General features: G+C 43.4%; 1 protein-coding gene across 2 annotated transcripts in view; it reads right to left on the minus strand.

Annotated features, from left to right (window-relative positions):
• The window catches only part of LOC120995509 (multidrug and toxin extrusion protein 1-like), a 76,936-nt gene that overhangs the window by 22,388 nt on the left and 30,212 nt on the right, over window positions 1-24,336 (minus strand). For both annotated transcript variants that reach the window (XM_040424771.1, XM_040424770.1), the window contains exons 5-14: window positions 23,917-23,959; window positions 21,019-21,063; window positions 20,633-20,730; window positions 19,176-19,273; window positions 17,632-17,745; window positions 14,492-14,559; window positions 11,864-11,972; window positions 10,281-10,356; window positions 4,687-4,756; window positions 210-342 (exon numbers count right to left, since the gene is read on the minus strand). In XM_040424771.1, the coding sequence (XP_040280705.1) occupies window positions 210-342; window positions 4,687-4,756; window positions 10,281-10,356; window positions 11,864-11,972; window positions 14,492-14,559; window positions 17,632-17,745; window positions 19,176-19,273; window positions 20,633-20,730; window positions 21,019-21,063; window positions 23,917-23,959 (854 nt within the window). The remainder of the gene's footprint in view (window positions 1-209; window positions 343-4,686; window positions 4,757-10,280; window positions 10,357-11,863; window positions 11,973-14,491; window positions 14,560-17,631; window positions 17,746-19,175; window positions 19,274-20,632; window positions 20,731-21,018; window positions 21,064-23,916; window positions 23,960-24,336) is intronic.

Genomic DNA, 24,336 nt, shown 5'->3' on the forward strand with positions numbered 1-24,336 from the left:
ACATAGACCTTCTGTGCCTATAGGTAATTCTAGCCCTGCACACAATACATTTTTTAGCCCTTCTAAAGGCAAAAGAGTAATAAGAATTATCTATATAATAAGCAGGGGATTTAAGTCACAGATTTGTTTCCATATTTCAGTAAAAGCAGTTCTGATTTTTATGCACAAAACTTTACATTCTTTTCAAGTAAATATATCAATAGATTCACCTTTAATGCCTTGGTTGGCTGCAAACATAAAAGCAGCAGCAATTGGTAGTCCAAGCATGTAATAGCCAATGGCAAAGATAATGGCACCGATCTTTTGTCGTCCTATCCCTCTCAATACTCCACTTGAAACACACTGCAAAGAGAGAATGTGCTAATGTACTGATCAATCTGACAAGTCATACACATTGTATCATCAGGGTTTTCTGATTTGCCTTAAAGGGCTTCTGTCACCCCACTAAAGTCATTTTTTTTTTTGGGCTAGTTAAATTACTTATATTGCGATATATGAAAATATAATGGTCTTACTTACTTTGATTCAGCAGTTTCTTCTAAAAACGAAGTTTTATAATATGTAAATTCGGTCTCTACCAGCAAGTAGGGCGGCTACTTGCTGGTAGCAGCTGCAGAAAACCGCCCCCTCGTCGTGTTGATTGACAGGGCCAGCCGGGATCTCCTCCTCCGGCCAGGCCTGTCGGCATTTCAAAAATCGCGCGCCTGTGTTCATTCGGCGCAGGCGCTCTGAGATGAGGAGGCTCGCCTCCTCAGAACTCCCTCAGTGCGCCTGCGCCGATGACATCACTGAAATAGAATACGTCATCGGCGCAGGCGCACTGAGGGAGTGCTGAGGAGGCGAGCCTCCTCATCTCAGAGCGCCTGCGCCGAATGAACACAGGCGTGCGATTTTTGAAATGCCGAAAGGGCTGGCCAGTGGAGGAGATCGCGGCTGGCCCTGTCAATCAACACGATGAGGGGGTGGTTTTCTGCAGCTGCTACCAGCAAGTAGCCGCCCTACTTGCTGGTAGAGACCTAATTTACATATTATAAAACTTCGTTTTTAGAAGAAACTGCTGAATCAAAGTAAGACCATTATATTTTCATATATCGCAATATAAGTAATTTAACTAGCCCAAAAAAAAAATATGACTTTAGTGGGGTGACAGAAGCCCTTTAACATCCTGTAAAATAATCATTTTTGAAGATAGCTGTAATTTTGTAATGTATTTCTTTTATCTTTATTGCTGCTATCTTCCGTACTGGGTTGGGGTCACATGACCATGTCCATGCAGCTCTTTCTTATTTCCTGTTATATTATGTCCATGGGCGTCTCAAAGCAGCAACAGAAAAAAGAAAGAAGGTTTCTGCCTCGGCGCAAAATCACTGGAGAAGACGATCTTAGTGCAAGAGTTATTCTTGGTTTAATAGAAACAACGCGTTTCGGGGATTACAAACTCCCCTTCATTAGGTTTCATAATGATACCATCATTATGAAACCTGATGAAGGGGAGTTTATAATCCCCGAAACGCGTTGTTTCTATTAAACCAAGAATAACTCTTGCACTAAGATCGTCTTCTCCAGTGATTTTGCGCCGAGGCAGAAACCTTCTTTCTTTTTTACTGAAAATTCCTTTTTGGGGGATTGGACACCCCACCGAAAAGAACAAACTATCTGCGGCTGCATTCCTGGCTAAAAGACCTTATTGCTACCAAGTCTACAGTAGAGTTGTGCCTATTTAAGCACAACACTACAAGGTGAGTGTGGATAATTCCCACTATAGTTATCTGTTTGTTTAAACAATATTACCCTATTGTGCGCTTCTCTTCTATTTTTTCCCTCATTCGGAGGGAAATCTAAATTTGTCCTTGACAACAAAAAAAAAAAAGCAGCAACAGAGGCCGTGATAGGGTAGTGTCTATGTAAGTAGCTGGATGGGAGGAGCTAGAATTTAGGGGCAGTGCTAAAGCTGTGGCAGAGAAAGAAGAAGTGCATCATGGGTTTGGTTGGATACAGCAACAGGAAGTGCTACAAACAGGATGTAATAAAACCAAAGGGATTTGGTTATTATGGTGAGAAGGGGTCTGGAGAGTCTAAATTGAAAAAGAGAAAGCATCGGGAAGATATACATGAGGTAAGAAGCTATAAGAGCATATCTGTTAAAAACAATAATAATCCTGGAAAATCAGTTTAATCATTCCTGTAAATTAGATTGATTTATTGTGCATTCTGGATTACTGCTCACGTTCCAAAAAATTGCAGCCAATTAGCAAGTGTGTAACTATGGGGCCCAGCCAGTGAAGATAAAGGTGAGATAATCAGTCTCTCAGACTCATTGCTTTTATTAAGGTTGATTTTTACAGACATGTGTGGTCCGGGAAAAATAGTCCATGTGATGGACGTATTTCACAGACCGGCCACGGCTCGTCTCAGCCAAACTCGCTGCATCATAGGGATCTATAATGCTTTGAGTTCCAGCCCAACTGACGGTTTACCATCCCATACGCAAGTTATGCTACAGGACACTAGCCCCTGTGTCGGGCTGGAACTCAGAGCATCAAAGAACACTGATGCAGCGAGTCCAGCTCAGATGTCGGGAAATGCAGTCATCATGGGGACCAATTTTTTCCCCGACTACCAATATCTGTGGTAAATCACCTTAAGGATGAATGCACACGGCCGTGAGCGGTCCGTTTACACGGCGTCATTGGTTGCTTTGACGCCGTGCGCTTCATGCCGCCGATGCACTACAGTAATACACTTGTAATGTGTATTACTGTAGTGCAGCGGCGGCACGAAGCGCACGCCATCATAGCAACCAATGACGCCGTGCGCTCCTGCATTTAGCAGGAATCCAGGCCGGGATACCACGGACTGCTCACGTCCGTGTTCATTCGGCCTAAGGGTACTTTCACGCTAGCGTTTTTCTTTTCCGGCATAGAGTTCCGTCACAGGGGCTCTATACCGGAAAAGAACTGATCAGGCATATCCCCATGCATACTGAATGGAGAGTAATCCGTTCAGTTTGCATCAGGATTTCTTCAGTTCAGTCGTTTTGACTGATCAGGCAATAGATAAAACCGTAGCATGCTACGGTTTTATCTCCGGCGAAAAAAACTGAAGACTTGCCTGAATGCCGGATCCGGCATTTTTCCCCATATGAATGTATTAGTGCCGGATCCGGCATTCAAAATACCGGAATGACGGATCCGTCCTTCCGGCCTTCGCATGCGCAGACCGGTAAAAATTTGAAAAAAGACACAAGACGGATCCGGATCCGTCTCACAAATGCTTTCAGTCACATCAAAATCGCCGGATCACACTGCCGCAAGTGTGAAAGTAGCCTTAGAGAGGCAAAATAATAGTCTCTGGAGATATGATACCTTGGGCTAACTGAAATAAAAGAAATAATGTTAAACAGCTAGCTGTCCAGAAAACTTAGGTCTCTTCATCAGGAATAGCACAAAACTCTGTTGCAAATAACCATGGATTTAGGCCCCTTTCACACGGGCGAGATTTCCGCACGGGTGCAATGCGTGAGTTGAACGCATTGCACCCGCACTGAATCCTGACCCATTCATTTCTATGGGGCTGTGCACATGAGCGGTGATTTTCACGCATCACTTGTGCGTTGCGTGAAAATCGCAGCATGCTCTATATTGTGCGTTTTTCACGTAACGCAGGCCCCATAGAAATGAATGGGGTTTGCATGAAAATCGCAAGCATCCGCAAGCAAGTGCAGATGCGGTGCGATTTTCACGCACGGTTGCTAGGAGACGATCGGGATGTAGACCCGATCATTATTATTTCCCCTTATAACATGGTTATAAGGGAAAATAATAGCATTCTGAATACAGAATGCTAAGTAAAATAGGGCTGTACTATAAGGCTCCATTCACACGTCCGCAAAATGTGTCCGCATCCTTTCCGCAATTTTGCGGAAAGGGTGCGGACCCATTCATTCTCTATGGGGACGGAATGTGCTGTCCGCATCCACATTTGCGGATCCGCACTTCCGCATCCGTGCTTCCGTTTCCGCAAAAAAATAGAACATGTCCTATTCTTGTCTGCAATTGCGGACAAGAACAGGCATATTCTATTATGTCGGCAATGTGCGGTCCGCAAAATGCGGAACACACATTGCCGCTTTCCGTGTTTTGCGGATCCGTGTCTCCGTGTATCCGCAAAACACATTGCGGACCTGTGAATGGAGCCTTAGGGGAAATAATACAATCTACACTACAACTAACCCAAACCTGAACTTCTGTGAAGAAGTTCGGGTCTGGGTACCACAGTCGGTTTTTTATCACATGCATGCAAAACACATTGCACCCGCGCGATAAAAACTGAAAATCGGAACGCAATCGCAGTCAAAACTGACTGCAATTGCGTTCCTACTCGCGCGGGTTTGCCGCAATGCACCGGGACGCCCGTGTAAAAGAGGCCTTAAAGGCATTTTGTGATGGCGGAAACGGTGGACAAAAGAATCATCAGAAAACAAGAAAAACATTCTTAGACATTATACATTTATACGCCATTGGTAACTATACAGAATGCGAAATTAAAACAAAAACAATTGCTTATTGTTAATAAGATGATAATGCAGTAGATAAAAGGGAAGAAAATCAGTCACAATTTGCAACAGATTGATTCTCTATGGTATGTTAGTGATTAAAATTAGCCATAATTATGTATTTTACTTACAGCAATACATTCAAATAGGTGGAATATGAGATATACAGGTATAACGTCAGACACAAGAGCAGCTATTTCTCTAAAAAATAAAATAAAATCTGTTAAAGGATTTATTGCATATGAATTGCTCATTCAACTGTTTTTGTATCACCCAGACTTTCCAGGAAGGATATACGGGGTCCCGGTGGTTGGATAGCCACCAATCAGACTGCAGCCTATAATGTAGACATTTGTGGTCATGTATAAAATGTAAAGAGTTGTTTATTTTAATGAATCTTGTTGAGTATAACACCCCTGTGTAAGGGTCCATTCACACGTCCGCAACTTGGGTCCGGATCCATACGGCAATTTTGCGGAACGGGTGCAGACCCATTCAATTTCAATGGGGCCGGAACGGATGTGGACAGCACAATATGTGCTGTCCGCATCCGCATTTCCGAATCTGCACTTCCGGACCCGCAATTCCATTCCCGAAAAAAATAGAACATGTCCTATTCTTGACAGAAAAGGCATTTTCTATTATAGTGCCGGCGATGTGCGGTCCGTGAAATGCGGAACGCACATTGCCGGTGTCCGTATTTTGCGGATCCGCAATTTGCGGACCGCAAAACACCTACAGACGTTTGAATGGACCCTTAGGTTCAGTTTACACTTCAGTTTTTTGTCAGTTATATCTATCAGTTATTGTAAGCCAAAATTAGGTGCTAGGAGTAAAAAAAAAAAAAACACAGAACAGGTGCAGATCTTTCCATGATACCTGATCTCTGTGGAGGTTTCACTACGGGTTTTGCCTCACAATCACTGATGGAAATCACTGACCAGAACACTGACGTGTGAATGAGGCTTAGGCCTCATGCACACGACCGTTGTGTGCACCCGTGGCCGTTGTTCCTTTTTCCGTGATTTTCTGCGGACCCATTGACTTTCAATGGGTCCGTTGAAAACTCGGAAAATGCACCGTTTGTTATCCGCCTCCGTGATCCGTGTATCCTGTCCGTCAAAAAAATATGACCTGTCCTATTTTTTTGACGGACAACGGTTCACGGACCCATTCAAGTCAATGGGTCCGTGAAAAAACACGGATGCACACAAGATTGGCATCCGTGTCCGTGATCCGTGTCCATAGGCTACTTTCATACAGACGGATCCGAAGATCCGTCTGCATAAAAGCTTTTTCAGAGCTCAGTTTTCTCTTCGTGAAAACTCAAATCCGACAGTATATTCTAACACAGAGGCGTTCCCATAGTGATGGGGACGATTCTAGTTAGAATATACTACAAACTGTGTACATGACTGCCCCCTGCTGCCTGGCAGCACCCGATCTCTTACAGGGGGCTGTGATCCGCACAATTAACCCCTCAGGTGCTGCACCTGAAGGGGTTAATTGTGCGTATCATAGCCCCCTGTAAGAGATCAGGGGCTGCCAGGCAGCAGGGGGCACACCCCCCTCCCTCCCCAGTTTTAATTTCATTGGTGGCCAGTGCGGCCTCCCCACCGGCCCCCCCTCCCTCCCTCTATTGTATTATCATTGGTGGCCAGTGTGCGACCCCCCGGCCCCCCCTCTATTGTATTAATATCACTGGTGGCCAGTGTGCGCCCCCCCCCCCGCTCTATTGAATAAAGGAACTGCTCTTACTAATTAGAGTGCTGAAAGGGTTAACCCGTGTCCTGTGAGCAGAGGTGGAGAACGAAGGGCGGAGTGGAGTTCGTCTGAGGAGGTGGCTTACCTTCTGCGCTGTCTGTAACCGGCCGGGAGCTCCTCCTACTGGTAAGTGACAGATCATTAAGCAATGCGCCGCACAGACCTGTCACTTATCAGTAGGAGGAGCTCCCGGCCGGTCACAGACAGCACAGCAGGTAAGTATGATGCTTCTAATATTGCTAAGTAACCATGGCAACCAGGACTGCAGTAGCGTCCTGGTTGCCATGGTTACCGATCGGAGCCCCAGCGATTAAACTGGGACTCCGATCGGAACTCTCCGCTGCCACCAATGATCGGGGGGAGGGGGGGGAGAGAGGGCTGGCCGCCAATGATATTAATACAATAGAGGGGGGACGAGGGGGGGGGCGCACACTGGCCACCAATGATAATACAATAGAGGGAGGGGGGCCGGGGGGGGGCCGCACACTGGCCACCAATGATAATACAATAGAGGGAGGGAGGGGGTCGGGGGGGCCGCACACTGGCCACCAATGATAATACAATAGAGGGAGGGAGGGGGGGCTAGGGGGGCCGCACACTGGCCACCAATGATAATACAATAGAGGGGGGCCGGGGGGGCGCAAACTGGCCACCAATGATAATACAATAGAGAGAGGGAGGGGGGGCTGGGCGCACACTGGCCACCGTGCATTGTAAGTCAGGACGGATCCGTTTGGCTCCGCACGGCCAGGAAGACCCACGGACGAAAAAATGGTCACGGATCACGGAAAATCGGAACCCATTTTTGCGGACCGCAAAAAAAAACGGTCGTGTGCATGAGGCCTTAAGTTGTACTATATTACTGCATTTAATACATGGCCCTGAAAGGTCTAGGGAGGAAAAGAAAGCAGTTAAGATGGCCATACACCATAGATTTATTAAGCCAATTATATAATGTGCATGGGGGCCTCCTGACTCCACCCCAGTGAAATGATGTTGGGGGAGATAAGGATAGGAAAGTTGGATTTCAACATGCAAAATCCTTTTGTTCTTGGAGAGATATGTCGCTGCCAGAGGGTTATTTTTTATCTCAACATAAGGCCTCCTGCACACGACCGTTTTCCCCCCGTTTACTGGCCGTTTTTTGCGTTCCGTATACGGTCCGTATACGGAACCATTCATTTCAATGGTTCTGCCAAAAAAACGAAATGTACTCCGTATGCATTCCGTTTCCGTATTTCCGTTCCGTATAGGCCTCATGCACACGACCGTTGTGTGCATCCGCGTCCGTTGTTCCATTTTCCGTGTTTTTCTGCGGACCCATTGACTTTCAATGGGTCCGTGGAAAAATCGGAAAATGCACCGTTTGTAATCCGCGTCCGTGATCCGTGTTTCCAGTCCGTGAAAAAAATATGACCTGTCCTATTTTTTTCACGGACAACGGTTCGCGGACCCATTCAAGTCAATCGGTCCGTGAAAAAACACGGAGGCACTCAAGATTGTCATCCGCGTCCGTGATCCGTGTCCGTTTTTTTCTTATCATTTTCAAGGCAAACTTGACTTAGATTTTTTTTTCACTTTTCATGTCTGGTGATCCTCCAAAAATCAAGGAAGACACACGGACAAAAAAACGGAAACGGATCACGGAACAACGGAACCCCGTTTTGCGGACCGTGAAAAAATACTGTCGTGTGCATGAGGCCTTAAAGATAGAACACGTCCTATTATTGCCCGCAAATCACGTTCCGTGGCTCCATTTAAGTCAATGGGTCCGCAAAAAAAGGAACACATACGGAAATGCATCCGTATGTCTTCCGTTTCCGTTCCGTTTTTTGCGGACCCATCTATTGAAAATGTTATGCCCAGCCCAATTTTATCTATGTAATTACTGTATACTGTATATGCCATACAGAAAAACAGAACGGAAAAACGGAACAGAAACGTAAACACAACAGAAACAAAAAACGGAACAACGGATCCGTGAAAAACGGACCGCAAAACACTGAAAAAGCCATACGGTCGTGTGCAGGAGGCCTAAAACAGGTTACTACCCTACCTCACCATGATTCTGGACAGTCAGCTTAGTCCAGCATCCAGGATCTGACAATGTTTTTCATTACAGCATTAAACTCTGACAACGGAGGAATGTGGGGCAGTAGGAAAAAAAAAAATAGCAATCTGTATGTATTACTGCAGATAACAGTCTAGGATTGTGGTGACGGATTCCCTTTAATTACATATGCTTTATACAGTATATAATTTATTTAAAGAAATCAATGGCATATCGCTAGGATATGCCATCAATGCCAGATAAGTGCAGGTCCCACTTCTGGTACCCACTCCTATCTCCAGAAATGAAGAGAGGGCAGCTGCACATGTGTGGTGTTCTCTCCATTCACTGCTATGGGAATCCCAAGAACAGCTAAGCGCACTTTCTCCGCTATTTTCAGAACTCCCATAGCAGTGAATGGAGAGCATGCCCCACATGAGCAGTGTGTGCTCCACTTCAGGGTCCTGTTCTGAAGATAGGAGTGGGCCCCAGAGGTGGGACATGCACCTAGCAATATGCATCAATGTCGGAGATTGGAATATCCCTTTAAATCCCCAAATTCCCCACATCCCTCAAAAAATATCCTTTTCTGTTTCCTCTCCCTTCCTCTGACATATCTAGACTGTTTTTCAAGTCTTTCTTTCCAGACCAAGTAGACCATTTTATATCAAATCAAGCAGCTTCTTGTTTCTCTGATAATTAAACAGGATTTCCGAGAGTAGAATAGTGATGACCTGTCCTCAGAATAGGTCATCAATATTTAATTAGTGGGGATCCGACAGCTGCTTAAAGAGGCTGCCTCCCTCTGTTGAGCAATGTGGCCTCCTCGCAGGTTACCAAACACAGCGCCGTTCATTGTATAGAGGCTGTGTTTGGTATTGCAGCCTCAGAATAGGTCCACTCACTTAAATGGAAAGGAACTGCGTCTAGGCCATGTGACCGACAAACATGACATCACTTGCCGAGGAAGAGGAAGCATGGCCTATTCAAACATCCGAATGGTAGGGATACCGGGAGTCAGACTCGCACTGATTAGATATTAATGACCTGTCCTGAGGATAGCAGAAAAGAGGTGTTACAGCAGCATCTCCAACGATCTCCTTTATTATGGTATTTCAAAGCATATGTGCAAACAGACAATGCAAGGTTTCGGCTGTCCTCAGCCTTTGTCAAGCATACACTATACATCCATTAGTTCTACATATAAATAGTAAAATACTTATACCGCCCCCAACAATCCACTCCAATCATCAGTGTGTGGGTAGATACCTGTTCCCCAAGCAAAAACATCTCATTGGACAGAAATCTCAATGCTTGCTTTGCATAGTAGATGTGGGGAACAGGTATCTACCCACACACTGATGATTGGAGTGGATTGTTGGGGGCGGTATAAGTATTTTACTATTTATATGTAGAACTAATGGATGTATAGTGTATGCTTGACAAAGGCTGAGGACAGCCGAAACCTTGCATTGTCTGTTTGCACATATGCTTTGAAATACCACGATAAAGGAGATCGTTGGAGATGCTGCTCTTTTCTTCAATCGTTCTGTGTCCACGTGGGATCCGTGGTTTTGAATACAGCTGTTGCATTCCACATACAAGCTCGAGGATACCGTTGTGTGCTGCTTCTACTCATCTTGATTTACTGTCCTGAGGATAGGCCATCAATACTTTACTCCTAGAAACTGCTTTAATATAGTCTAACACAGTGATGGCTAACCTCCGGCACTCCAGCTGTGGTGAAAGTACAACTCCCAGCATGCTCCATTCATTTCTGTGGAGTTCTGAGACGCGCACATCTTGGGAGTTGTTGTAGTTTTACCACAGCTGGAGTGCCGGAGGTTAGCCATCACAGGTCTAACAGGATGAAGAAAATGCTTTCTAGCAATAATAACTCATCAAACGTACCCATCACTAGTGAATACATAGGAAAACACATTCTTCAAGGACGCAAGCAGGATAATATCTATAATGATGAAAACAGCTGTGAAGGACAAAGATATTGACATATTAATTTAAGTGGGGTCCCCCATGGAATCAGTCTTTTTGCCCACAGGTGATTTAGATAATTCTACAGCTTTAATGTCTAACTGGAGGCCAGAAGGCCGCATGCAGATCTGATGTGCTGCGCACTGCGGAAAGCACATTCATATGGCATTGAGAGTCCTGTAAGCTTAGTGCTTTGTCCAACAACATAAAACAGAAAAGCTCCAGGTTTCTCTACCGCTATGGGGGCTCTACGGTATCTTGCCCACGGTAGTCTCATAATTATATGTATGGGCATTTTATATGTCTGCTATGTTCCCTCCATTTGTATTGTGCCAAAAATAACAAATCTCAGAAGATACAGGTTACAATGAAATCATATGAAAATAATAATAATAAAAGAATCACAGGACAGTGGCCTTAACTGAGACATTGTGAAGAGAACAGACCAGCACTCACTGTAAATGTTGTAATGCTCCTTAGCTTATTGTCACATTAGACACATGTGACGCGTTTCGGCTCTACCAGAGCCTTTTTCACACATGCATACCCCTCGCCAACAGTCACCAATAAACAATTAATAAACATTTGTTTATTGGTTACTGTGGTCATCATTGTGAGCCAGGCAGGGTATTGAAACACGGACCGTTTGGTGAGGGCTATGCATGTTTGAAAAAGGTTCTGGTTGAGCCAAAATGCCGTAAACTCTAGTGTGAAACTGGCCTTAGACAGTTTTTTATGCCCTGTCCGATAAGGGGGTGTGGTTATGAGAAAAGGGGCATGGATTTGTATGAAAATGGGTGTGGCTTAAACACACCATCGTGTGCCAAAAAATATGGCAGATAAGGGCAATGAACAAGTCAACATACTGGATAGGTGGTGCAATGTTAGACTAGACATCCTAGAGATGTGCCAGATTTATCATTCAGCATCTGCCACTGTGATAAATGTGGCACAATTTAGGACTGTCTACATTTACACTGTAAACCTATTACACAGTATTAGTACATCTGCCCTGATGTATAGAAATAATGTTTTAGCATTGTCTTCATTTGATGAGAATGTTTAGTGAGTAGCTTTTTTGACATGTGAAGACCCAGTTCTTTACATTCCCACACTGGTGGTAAATTGGGAAATCTGGAAGCATGTCATTGATTGTTGATGCTGATGAGACAGGCATGCCTATTGTAAGCCTTTGGCCTCATGCACACGACCGTTGTTTGGTTCCGCATCCGAGCCGCCGTTTTTGCGGCTCTGATGCAGACCCATTCACTTCAACGGGGCCGCAGAAGATGCGGACAGCACTCCGTGTTCTGTCCGCATCTGTTGCTCCGTTCCGTGGCCCCGCAAAAAAAAATAGAACATGTCCTATTCTTGTCCGTTTTGCGGACAAGAATAGGCATTTCTACAATGGACCCGCAAAAAACGGAACGGTCGTGTTCATGAGGCCTTTGGGTGTCATATTCAGACCATTTAGCTACATATTTATTTTATTACAAAAATACCTGTAATGAGAAAAGCAAGCATCATGGACCTCTTTGCCCGTTCAATATTCCCCGCACCAAGGGCATTGCCTACTCGTACACTGGTAGCCATACTTATACCATATGGAATCTGTAAAAATGTAGATTACTTTCTGAAAATTGCACATGTAAAGAAATACATAATTGTAAACCAGATGCAGTAGATGTCTCCTGCGTTGGATAATACATTAGAATGGTACCTGAAGAACTTTTTGCGTGTCTCTGCCCGCTGCATAATAGAGAAACCGTCTAACATTGTACAAGAAGAGACACCATGCCCCAGATTTACTAATGCTCCATCTATCTTTTAGACAAGATGGTTTATTTAGTGCCAAATTCAGGACCCAATGTCTTAATCCTTAGTGAATATGCTGTATTGTTTGTGTTCGATTATTTTTGTGACTTGTGTGCCATTATACGCCAACTAATCCTTTGTGAATTTTGAGTTTTATTTTTTTCCTTTATTTCACACCATGTTGGAACACTGTGCACCACTTTGCTCCTTTTTGCAGTAGTTAGCACAATTCCTGAGAAGCAGAGCAGAGAGGAGGATGACGCAGCTCTTTACCTCAGTGTTCTGAAGTAACCTGTCCTGCTGTGTGATCAGGACAGGTTTTGTGTGCACTTATAGGACACACATTTTTCTTAATTCCCAGAGAACCCCTTTAAAGCCTCATTCACACGTCAGTGCTCAAATCCGTGAGCAGGTGGTCAGTGATGCATCCGTGAAGCTGTCCGTGAAGGATCCGTGTTGGGTCCGTGGGTCCGTTTTTTGCTGCCCATGTGCCATCCGTGTTTCACCGACACTGAGCAGCTGAAAACTAATTGTCAAAGCATCTCTTCTTAATGATCCGTGAAACACGGATCCGTATTGCATCCATGGTTTTCACTGACTCATTGACTATAATGGGCGTGAGGGATCCGGGAACACAGACCAAGATAGGACATGCATCCGTGCTGAAAACACTGACCCACGGACCGTGCTAAAACACTGATGTGTGAATACACACATTCAAATGAATGGGGACATGTGCTGTCCGCGGAAAACACGTACAGCACGCGTACGTGAAACACTGACGTGTGAATGAGGCTTAAGTGACATCTGTCAGCAAATTCATCCCTAATAAACCAGGCATAAGTGCCTGGTATGGTTGATCGCGCAGAGTAAAAGCATGGTTTTGTTCTGTAAATCTGTTGCGCCATTCATGAGGAATTCAGCATGTAATGATTATACAAATGAGCATCCTGCCTGGTCCAGTAATCATGCCTTAGTGCACCTTAGTTCTGCAACTCTGTATCAGTTGCCCTTCCACTTGATTGACAGGGCCAGGCATCTGGCAGATGACTACTGCACATGTGCTGATGACATCATCCTTGATCCGGAAGAAGAGACATTCGGTTTGAGAAGACGTCTATTACATGACTTGACTAAATGATCATGACTTCTGAAGAAATCTGTGCAGTAGAAATCTGCGCTGGTTGGGAAACAGAGGTACTGCGTATTTGCTGATAGAGTAATCTATGGCGCAGAAGCGGGATTACTGGGCCAGGCAAGATTCCTGGCCCTGTCAATCAAGTGGAAGGGCAAACTATACACAATTGCCAAGCTAAGGTGCACTGAGGGGCTCAGGCTTGCACTTAAGTGTACTGAACACCTAATTTGCATAATCATTAGAAGTTTAATTCCTCATGAACGGCACAACAGATTTGCTTTTAACCGCCAGGATCAACCCTACCAGGCAATATTTAACAGACTTGTCTGGCACTGAATTAGCAAGTGCAACATTTTAAGACAATTCCAAATTCATGCAAACTAGGCCAGTAATCTGAGACAAGAAATGTAAAAAAAACAAAAAAAAAACAAAACTGTAAATGTGTCTAAAACATTTAGCGCTCTGGGATGTCTGAAAATAGCCAAGTCAGTGCTCGCCTATTTTTGTCCCATGAAGGGTGGAGGTGCTTGTGCAGCTTTCTCTATCTTCATTTCAGGGTCACATTCTGGAGATAAGTGCGGGTCCCACCTCAGGGACATTTGTGCCATGACATTTGTGCCATGACATTTGTGCCATGCCCTTGTGCCATTAATATCCTACATGGGAAAATCCTTTTAACTGCTATTTACATATGGATTAAGGCTGGGCTACACAGGTGTCTCGCGACCAAAGATGGCAGTGTAACTATAGCAATGAATGGGATCGCAGCATAACTTGCAAGTTTTCTGTGACTGCAACGCCAGAATTGACAAGTAGCAGTCGCTACCGGGCCCAGGAGCCTGAGGGGCCCCAAAGACCCTTTTACCACATGAGAAGACACCTGTTTTATAGAAGGTGCATGCTGGTCAAGTTACACCTCTGGCTGGAGGGAAGGTGTTAGGTCAAGAATTTGGTATTGGGGGTGCAGTTTCAATTTTTGCCTCAGGCAGCAGGAAAGCAATGTGCTTCCCTGCCCCTGGCCACAAAGCAATGATGGAAGGGGGGCCCAAGCTGAACTCAGGGCATCAGGGACCATGAACATTTAGCTACGCCCCTGCATAGCTGATAATTTGATGTGTTCACATGATAGAAACAACATTTATGTGAAAAGGAAGTACAGTATATCAAGTATTAATACCATGTATGCTATGGTTACCACTTGGTATATGACAGACTGAGCACCAAGCTCCACCACACTAATCAGACCTGTAAAGAAGACAATAGAGAAACTATGAGAAGGATGAAGAATACATATTCGGGGATGTTTGAAAATTGTCACATTTTTACACTGAATAAACGCATACTTCCCAACTTTCAGAAAATGCAGAGACTAAGGGTACTTTCCCACTTGCGTTGTGAAGATCCGGCAGGCAGTTCCGTCGCCGGAGCTGCCTGCCAGATGCGGAAATCCGTGTGCAAACAGATAGCATTTGTAGATCCTCTTGGTGCCCCCATGCAGCATGATGAATCCTTAGTGCTGCCTATGCAGTATTATGCTTCCTTAGTGCCGCTGATGTAGTACGATGACCCCTTAGAGCCTGACCATGCTGTATTATGCCCCCCATGAAGTATTATGCCTCATTAGTGCCCCCAAATTTAAAGAGAACCTGTCACCCTGAAATGCATTGCAAACTGCTGTTGTACATGTGGGAGTTATCAGTGATTGATAGCGTTCTCTGTGTAAGTGTGAATATATAGATAGCTGACAGTCACTGATAACTGTACACTGGGGAGGTAGTATCAGTAATTGAGAGCATTCTCTGTGTAAGTGTGTATACATAGAGAGCTGTCAGTCAATGATAGTTGTACACAGTCAATGATAGTTGTACACGGGGGAGGTGTTATCAGTGATTGACAGCATTCTCAGTGTAATTGTGTATACATATATAGCTGTCAGTCAATGATAACTGTACACTGGGGAGGTGTTATCAGCGATAGCTTTCTCTGTGTTAGTGTGTATACATAGATATCTGTCAGTCACTGGTAGCTGTACACAGGGGAGGTGTTATCAGTGACTGATAGCATTCGCTGTGTAAATGTGTATATATTGATAGCTGTCAGTCCCTGATAGCTGTACATGGGGGCGGTGTTATCAGCGATAGCATTCTCTGTGTAAGTGTGTATACATAGATAGTTGTCAGTCACTGATGGCTGTATACGGGAGTGGTCTCAAGTTCAGAAAGAGCAAATGTAAAAGTGTATAAATTTCAAGTTTAGCTAAATAGGGGTGCACCACCAATGAGGTCAGGTGAGGCGATCGCCTAAGGCAGCACCAGGTAGGGGCAAGAGGAGGGCAGCAGAAGGGCCATGGGTAATGAGCGCTTTCATTGTGGAAACGCTCATCTCTACATGTTCAACTGCATCGTTGTACTCAGGACAACAATACAGTTGAAGGCTGTGAAGGGGCGCGGGACCGATTTCTCCCTGGCCCACCGTTTTCTCTAATAGGTTGTAGTCCTAGTTCCTGTAGCCTATCAGAGGCCGGTGTCATCATTATCGCGCTGCCTGAGTTGGGCTGCATAGAGCTCAGGGCACAGACTAGAAGAGGTCTGTGTCTTGCACTGCATCGCTGACAGCAGAATGGAGGTAAGTATTTGAGTTTATTATTTTTATTTGGCAGCATGGTATTGGGCCACAATGGGGTGGGGGGGTCATTCTTTTGTAATTGGATAAAGCACTATGGGGACATTGTGGCTCTAAAAAGGAGCATTTTTGTATGGGCACACATTATAAGGGGGTCACTATGGGGACATTCGATGTACTGTGGGCACTAAAAGGGGGTAGTTTTTTTGTACTGACACGTTTATAAGGGAGCATTTTTTTGTACTGGCACATAAGGGGCAATTTTTGTACTTAACGCACATTGTAAAGGAGCATTTTTTGTACTGGCACATATACTGTAAGGGAGAATTTTTTTATTGACACATATTCTAAGGTGGCCACTATGGGGACATTTCTTCTACACGGGGCACTTAAAGGGTTTCATAAGGGTTCATTTTTGTATTGGCACAGATAAGAGGGTATGTTTGTACTGCCACACATTATAAGGGAGCATTTTTGTACTGGCACACACTACAAGGGGGAATTATTTTACTGACACACACTATAGTGGGAATTATTACTACTGCGGCACTATGGGGGCATTATTACTTCTGGGGGCAAAATGAGGGATATTATTACTATTGGGTGCACTGTTACCACACAGTGCTCTCTGGCAGAGAATCATTACTATTGGTGGGACTTTTGGGAGGACTGTTACATTGGGAGGCAACCTGGCACAGTATCAGCTTAGCACAATTATTTTTCAGTTTCAGGGACACTATTTGCCGGGCACAGTTATTTTTTAGGGCACTGTGTGCCAATAATTATTGAAGGCGAACTATCTGTGTGGTAATAGTATTTTCAGGGGTATTATCTGTTTCTGCAGTATAGTATTGGGAAGCATAGTGGCCACAGTATTAGAGGCAGCAGGATGGGGTGTTCAGAAGGTAGATGGAAAGGTAGTTGTCAAACTCTGTAGTGACAAGAGATGGCTTAAAGAAATAATCAAGGTGGTCTGCTCTGAATGGAGATAAGGAAAGAGAATGTCTACATCAGAGGACATGTCACTGGATGTAAGCGGTATGGGGAGCTGTATTGCCCTGTATGTTTTGTTGTTCTGTATGTAATGTTTTCCAGGTATGTCTTTAACATTAGGACTGAAGGGAAGGGGTTAGGTTAACAAATTGGAATGGGGGGAAGGGTGTGGACTCACTGCGCCACTGACTGGGCATACTCCGGAGGGGCATAACTAAGCCACTACCTGGTCTTCACTAGAGCCTCTGATGGTGAGGATAGGCTTGGACAGTTAGGGTAATAGCCAGGGGCTACTCCAGAGCAGTCCCTGAGTCAGTGGCAGCTGACCAGGGGGTCAGAGTACTCGGTGCAAGCACCGAGGGGACTTGCGTGGCCAGGAGGTTCCGGGTAAGGACAGGCGGCAATGAATAGAAGTCAGTAAGCGAAGTCCGAGGTCAGAGGCAGGCGGTAAACAAAGTCCATAAACGAGATCCGAGGTCAGGGGCAGGCGGCAAACAGGCAAAGTTCATAAATGAAGTCCGAGGTCAGAGGCAGGCGGCAAACAGGCAAAGTCCAGTTGTTCAATAAGCAAGGTCCGGTACACAGTAAAGCAGACAAGAGAGACACCTTAGCACTTGGAGATAGACAAGCTAAAACCGTGAGGTTGCTCTGCTTAGCCTCCACTTTTCAACATGTTTTAGTTATATTTCTTCTTTCACTCACCCACAAGCAAGCTGCCAATTTCATATGTCCACCATTCTATGCATACCATGAGCATACTTGGCACAGCTAGTGCTACAAAAGAGTTCCAATCTCGTAAACACTCTTTGGACCAACCTAAAAAATGTAACATGATTATTTTTAGTTAATATCTCAAATTCTGCTTAATACCTTTTGTGTAATTATGTACAGTGCTCAACCTTTAGGCCTCATGTACACGTCCTTGTCTGTTTTGTGGTCCACAGACCGCAGATCTGCAAAATATGGATGTGGTCCATGTGCTATTCACATCTATTTGTCAGTTCAACAAAAGATAGAACATGTCCTATACTTTTTTACAAAGTGTGGACCACGGACCCATTGAAGCCAATGGATCTGCAACAGATTGCAGCATGCACATGGAGCGCATATATATTTTTCGGATCCACGGTTTGCGGACCACAAAATAGACACTATCGTGTGCCTTACTGATATGACATATAAAGGCTGTATTGTAGTGTTAGTGATCACATGTAGTAGGCTCCTAACCATTTTCATACGTCAGATGTAAACATCATCATTTGATTTACCAGACAGGTAATTGTCTCTACTAGCCTTCTGTAATCTACTCTAATAAAGGTATGAACAAATGTACTGGTCATCTTGTAACCAAGATGATTGTTAAGGTTCATGTTAAGGTATTGCACACACTGAGTGGCACCTTGAACTCCTTACTGGGCCACCATAAGAGAATCATAAGACCAACTCTACAGCAGCTTCAGAAGAATGGATGTCCTATCTTAAAGAATTTTTTGTGATGTCAGCATCAGTGTGTTACCTAAATATGAAACAGCCCTCTCTCTTCCCCCAATCAGTAGGAGTAGGTGTATTAAAGGGCATCTGGCAGCAGATTTGTACCTATGAAATCGGCTGATCTGAAGACATCTGTGTTGGTCCTATTTTCATATGTGCCCGCATTGCTGAGAAAAATGAAGCTTAATATATGCAAATGAGCCTCTAAGAGCAATGGGGGGCTTTGCCATTACTCCTGGAGGCTCAGCAATCTCTGCAACTGCCGCGCCCTTTCCACTTTGATTCACAGGGCCAGGCAGTGAAAACAGTCATCACATCTGACCCTGTGAATCAAAGTGAAGAGGGTGCGGCAGTTGGAGAGAGCAGAGCCTCTAAGTGTAAAGGCTACGCCCCCGTTGCTCCTACAGGCTCATTTGCATATATTAAAACATAATTTTTCTCAGCAATGCGGGCACATATGAACATGGGACCAACACAGATGCATTCAGCTGCCAAGTGGACATGTAACAGATCAGCCAGTGTCATAGGTACAAATCTGCTGACAAATGTCCTTTAAGATCATAAAAATATTTCTAAACTATTATATACTTTATTACAAATTATAAAAAGTTGTCTACATTGTGATTATTCTTTTTAAGATAATAAGCAGAGTTGTTTGTTTCACAAGTTTGACAACATTTCTGGGAATAGGCTAGTTTATTTTGTATAGATTGAATGTATTTTTTGGATCAATAAGCTTTAGGATAGAGCAATACCTCCCCAGGTATTTACATGTAGCCTCTTGACACGAATATACAGGAATAAGATCATAGCTTGAGAAAACTGTGCAATAGCGTTCGCCCATGCTGATCCTCTGTAAAAAATAAATATATTAAATTACTTCATTTTCGTCAAAATAAAATAATTAAAGGTGTTGTCTGAGATAATAAAAAATCTCAGACAAGCCCTCCAATGGCCTAAAATACAAATCATATCATATTTTCATTTCCAGCGCCATTCTCTGCGGCGCTGGTGCAGTTTACAAACTGCTTCATGTTTACAAACTGCAGCACTAATATAACAGTATACGGCACGTCACCACAGCAGCCAATCAATGTCGTCAGCATTAGACCACTGAGGACAGTGATTGGCTGCAGTTGTGACGTGTTAGTATATGGCACATTACCGCTGCAGCCAATCACTGTCATCAGTGGTCTAAAGCTTAGGACAGTGATTGGCTGCAGTGGTGATGTGCCACATACCGTCTCGTCACTTCTGCAGTTTGTAAACAAGCAGCAGGAGGGCTGCACAGGCGCTGCAGAGCATATAACAGGATTTTATATTTTAGGCTACTGGCCAGATATTTATTTATCTCGGACAACCCCTTTAATCTATTAGTTAAGAGATAAATTATACAGCGTTTCTTTTAACTGTGGTTAAGATTGCTGCACTAGCCTTGTATCCAAATACCACAGATATGAGAATTTAACCTCCTAATAATAAATCTGTTCTTTTTAATTTGTGTTTTTTTATGTTGGCACAGCATGTTTTGTTATTTACACAGGGCATTTTTTATATGATGTTTGCTGCTGTTTTTGAAGTATTGGAAAAACTGCATGCATTTTACTACTATGTTGCCAGTTGACACGTTTTCAACAGATTAAACCACTATCACCACCTGCGCAGAAAATTGCCTTTGATTATGAAGCAGTAAAAACAAATATTTTTCCAGCGGCTCAAAATGCAATAAAAACAATTTTTATTATTATTATTTTACATTTTTATAGTGGCTAAACCTTGAATTTTTGAAAGGCAGATCCTCCATTGGTATAAGCCATATAGATTCCCAGTAAATCAAGCCACAAATTATATGTAGAAATTACTATACAGTACTTACTATAATGTCCATTGGCACAGAATGAACCAAATTTATTAAGCGGCACAGGCCTCTTAATAAATTTGGTGCATTTCCAGGCAGTCCATGTGCCAGATTTTCATTTCTACACTAGCTAGGAGCTGGGGTAGATTTGAACTATCATTCATGACTGTTTTCTGGCATAAATCTGTCGAGCTATGATATGCCCGCTCTCCCACTAAGCCCCACCCATTTGTCTCACCACAAAAGTGGCAATAGAGGCATCAACAATTTGATGAATGTCCTTCAATGTATTTGTACACAGAAGACCAAGGTGATCGATCCATCATAATTTAAAGGAAGAAAACATGAACTTACATAACTCCAAGTTCCAGTTCAAAGAGAAAGATATAATTCACCAGTGCATTTATGACATTTGCTATAGTGCTGGTTATGATCTGTGTTTTAACAATTCCCTGCAAAAGAATCGCATTAGTAATGTATCCTTATTCATTTTCCTTACTGCATATTTACTACCTAATTTACTAGGATGAGGGGTATAGGAGTGTGTGTTTGTCCCAGTGGGAGATTCAAAAACCCTTTTATTTGCAAATATGAGAGCTTTTGCTGCTTCTACACATGTCTTTTTTCAACCGTATCAACTATGTAACTATATGTAATTTACAATTTAATGTACATCACACTATTATATACTGTACCATACACAGAGAGAGATACATTTTTCTTTGATCTGGAATACATACTTGATTTTGTAAGTATCGTGCCTCCAGTTGGTATAGAAATGCAGCCTATAAATGAATAACAGAAACATTTTTAAAAGATATTCCCATCTGGGACATTTATGGCTTATCAAAAGGATATGCCAAATGTCCGATAGGTGTGGATCCCACTTCTGACACGAACTGATATCTCAAGAACAGGACCCCACCATGAATGGACAGCACACAAAAGTCCCATAGCAGTAAATGGAGAAATGGTCACACATGTGCAGCGTCCTCTCCGTTCACTGCTATGGTACTTCTGAAAATAGCCAAGCAGTAAATAGAGAAGACACCATGCATGCACCGTGTGAGTAGGTCCATAAAGTGGGACCCACACGTATGGGACATATATGACAAATTCTATCGATATGACATGAATGTCCAGATGGGACAACTCCTTTAAGGTATGCTTATAGATACACTGAGAAATTTTTAAGCTTTGCATAACACTCTTCTGCTAGACCTATTGAAACCTGTTCAACAAATCACACAATGAAACTCAATTGGTAAGGAATTGGATTAAAACTGGGAACAACATGTGGTGGACTTCTGCAAATGTCAGCACTCACACATACCTTACAGTTTGTTTGTATAAACTGGTTTAACAACAAGGATATAAAAATATGATGGGATGAAACCCAAAAATTTTCAAAGCCCTCTGGTAGACTGATAAATGGCACTTTCTTAAAGGGACGCTAAAGGACACTTCTCTGCCTTTTAGCTAAGATCAAGGATAGCATCTGTTTGTTCGAGAATTAGGGACATTGGTAACGGATGGGAAGAATAAGGTTTAGGCTTGGGAATATACAGATTGGCACATTGGCTACCTGTAGGCAACCTGAAGCCTCCTGATCAATGTCATGAGATTAGGTTAGTTTTAAAGGGGTTTTCCGAGATTTTTGAACTGATGACCTATCCTCTGGATAGGTAATCAGTATCTGATCAGTGGGGGTCAGACACCCAGGACCCATGCTGATCAGCTATTTGAAAAGGTACCAGCACTCGCAGTAGGACCACTGACTTCTCTCTACATTGTACAGTGGCTGTGCTAGGTATCGCAGCTGAGCCCCATTCACTTCAAAGGGCCTGAGGCTCTGGCCACGTGACCAATCAACGTGATGTCACATAGCCTAGGAAAAGCTGCAAAGAGGCCGCAATGCTACTGAGAGCACCAGTGCCGAATCAAACAGCTGATCAGCATGGTGTCAGACCCCCACCGATCACATACTGATGGACTATCGTGAGGATAGGTTATCAGTTAAAAAAAATAAAAACTTGGAAACCCCTTTAAAGCCTGAGATGCAAAGTGCCCTAGAGTAGTAACATGCTGGGCACCTGAAATTCACTTAGGGGTGGCAGCCTACATGATTGGATGGTGCACTTTTTATTGTATTTCACAGCATTTGAATGCATCTCTATTTTAGCCTTCTAACTAATATGAGGATATCTACACTGCCAGCTGCTAGGCTGGGACAGATGAGTAAACCACTTTATTCATCCTTTATGTTCACTTGTGTGTTCACTTTGAAAGTTTGTCACAAGATCTTTTTAGTATGCAGATTCCTTCTGGGGTGTCCCTCCTGGAGGTCTAGGGGGTGTGGGTATGGCCATCAGGTTCCACATCCCCAAGCAGCCCTGGCCTTCACTTCGGGGAAGCCAAATCCTATGACCGATAGCTTCTAGTGAAAGTTGGGATGGCAGTGCAGACAGAAGCCAGGAACAAGACAGTCTCTCCCTAAGCTTCAGCAGAGGGAGGCCATCAATCACAGATCCTTTGGCCTGCTGGTCTGAATGTTTGGGGAAAGGTTATTTTGGGTGCCCCTTTCCTTTTGGAGAGGGATTCTGATGGACTGCATCCTTGTGCATGTTTTTGTGCTGCATGCTGCACTTTTTTTTTGTAACACTTTGGTGGAAGAAAGCACAAGATAAAGAAACACAAAATGTACAAATATATCACAGAATGTCAGCAATTCCTTAGTTTATGTCTTTCACTTAATCCTGTAACAGTCTGTCAGACTAAATTGAAAGGAATCAGGAGGAAAGATTGTTCCAATAATTTACAGATGGAAAAAATTTAGGCAAGTTTATCTTCTTTATCACATGCGAGTGGCTGCAATATCATCACAGCAGGACAGCTACAGAGACTGGTGCGAGCAAAATTACGGCACTCCTAGTGCGGCAGGGAATTTTCTGGCTATAGTGAAAAGTGAAGATATCTTTATAATCCTTTTTGTTACTCAATAATGTTAGAAAGGTTACATTCACACGACAGTGGAAAAAAATACCATTAAAACAGATAAACTGTCAGTTTCTCATGGCCATTTCAGTGTGTTGGTCCATTTTCTGGCTGTTTATCTGTTTTTAAAGGCCATTTATGGTCTGTTTTGCATCAGTTTTTAATGACCTTCAAAAACAGCCATTATGAATAGATGAATTTTCAGATATATTTTTTTTATCCCAACTCCTGCAGTGACCCCCCACTACAGTTAATGGCCCCTTTGAACCCCCCCAGTATAGATAATGGCCCCCTTTTGTGACCCCTAATATTATAAAACGCTCCCTTTAGCCCCCCCACCTAAGATAGTGCTGAAAAAAAAAAAAAAAAAACTTCATCCACCTGAATACGCAGGGACACTCGCTCCTCACCGGATGCTGCAGGACCTGCGTCACCTGCGTAATCATGTGGCATCATCACGCTGGGAGCACAGCTCCTGCTGCATCCGGTGAGGAGCGAGGGCTTGAGGAGTGAGTTTTTTTATTGTTTTTTTTTCACTCTCGTGTGAATGAGGTCTAAGACAAATATAACTAACACAATTAGAGATCGAAGCATGTAAGATGATATCTCTTTTTGGGTAAATGTACTATTAGAAAAGCACTTACTGGAAGAGCGGGAATAAAAACCAGAACATATTCTTCTGCCAAACTGTAACAGAATTAAATATGAAATCTCTTAAACATGAAATTTTTATTTTCAAATAATAATTACTCTGACATCTGCTGTAGAAATTCTCTCTCATCTGAAATATTTATATTTCTCCTCCGCAATTTTATATATCTGTTTTGAACATATACGGCTGTACACAGAAATCTTAGGGACTCATATCAACATTCCCCATTTCTTTTCATTTCAGATTACAGCCGGTTGAACTCAATGAGAGCTGTATAAACTTACATTTACCAGTAGTAAGCTTTTCATAGTGCCAACCACAGGTAATCCTTATGACAGTTTCACACTGTGCAGTAGATGGCAGTACATGTCGATAGCAGCCATGTGCTATATTCTTGTTTTGTTCCGAACAT

The sequence above is a fragment of the Bufo bufo genome, chromosome 3, assembly GCF_905171765.1.
Source record: "Bufo bufo chromosome 3, aBufBuf1.1, whole genome shotgun sequence".
Lineage (NCBI taxonomy): Eukaryota > Metazoa > Chordata > Amphibia > Anura > Bufonidae > Bufo > Bufo bufo.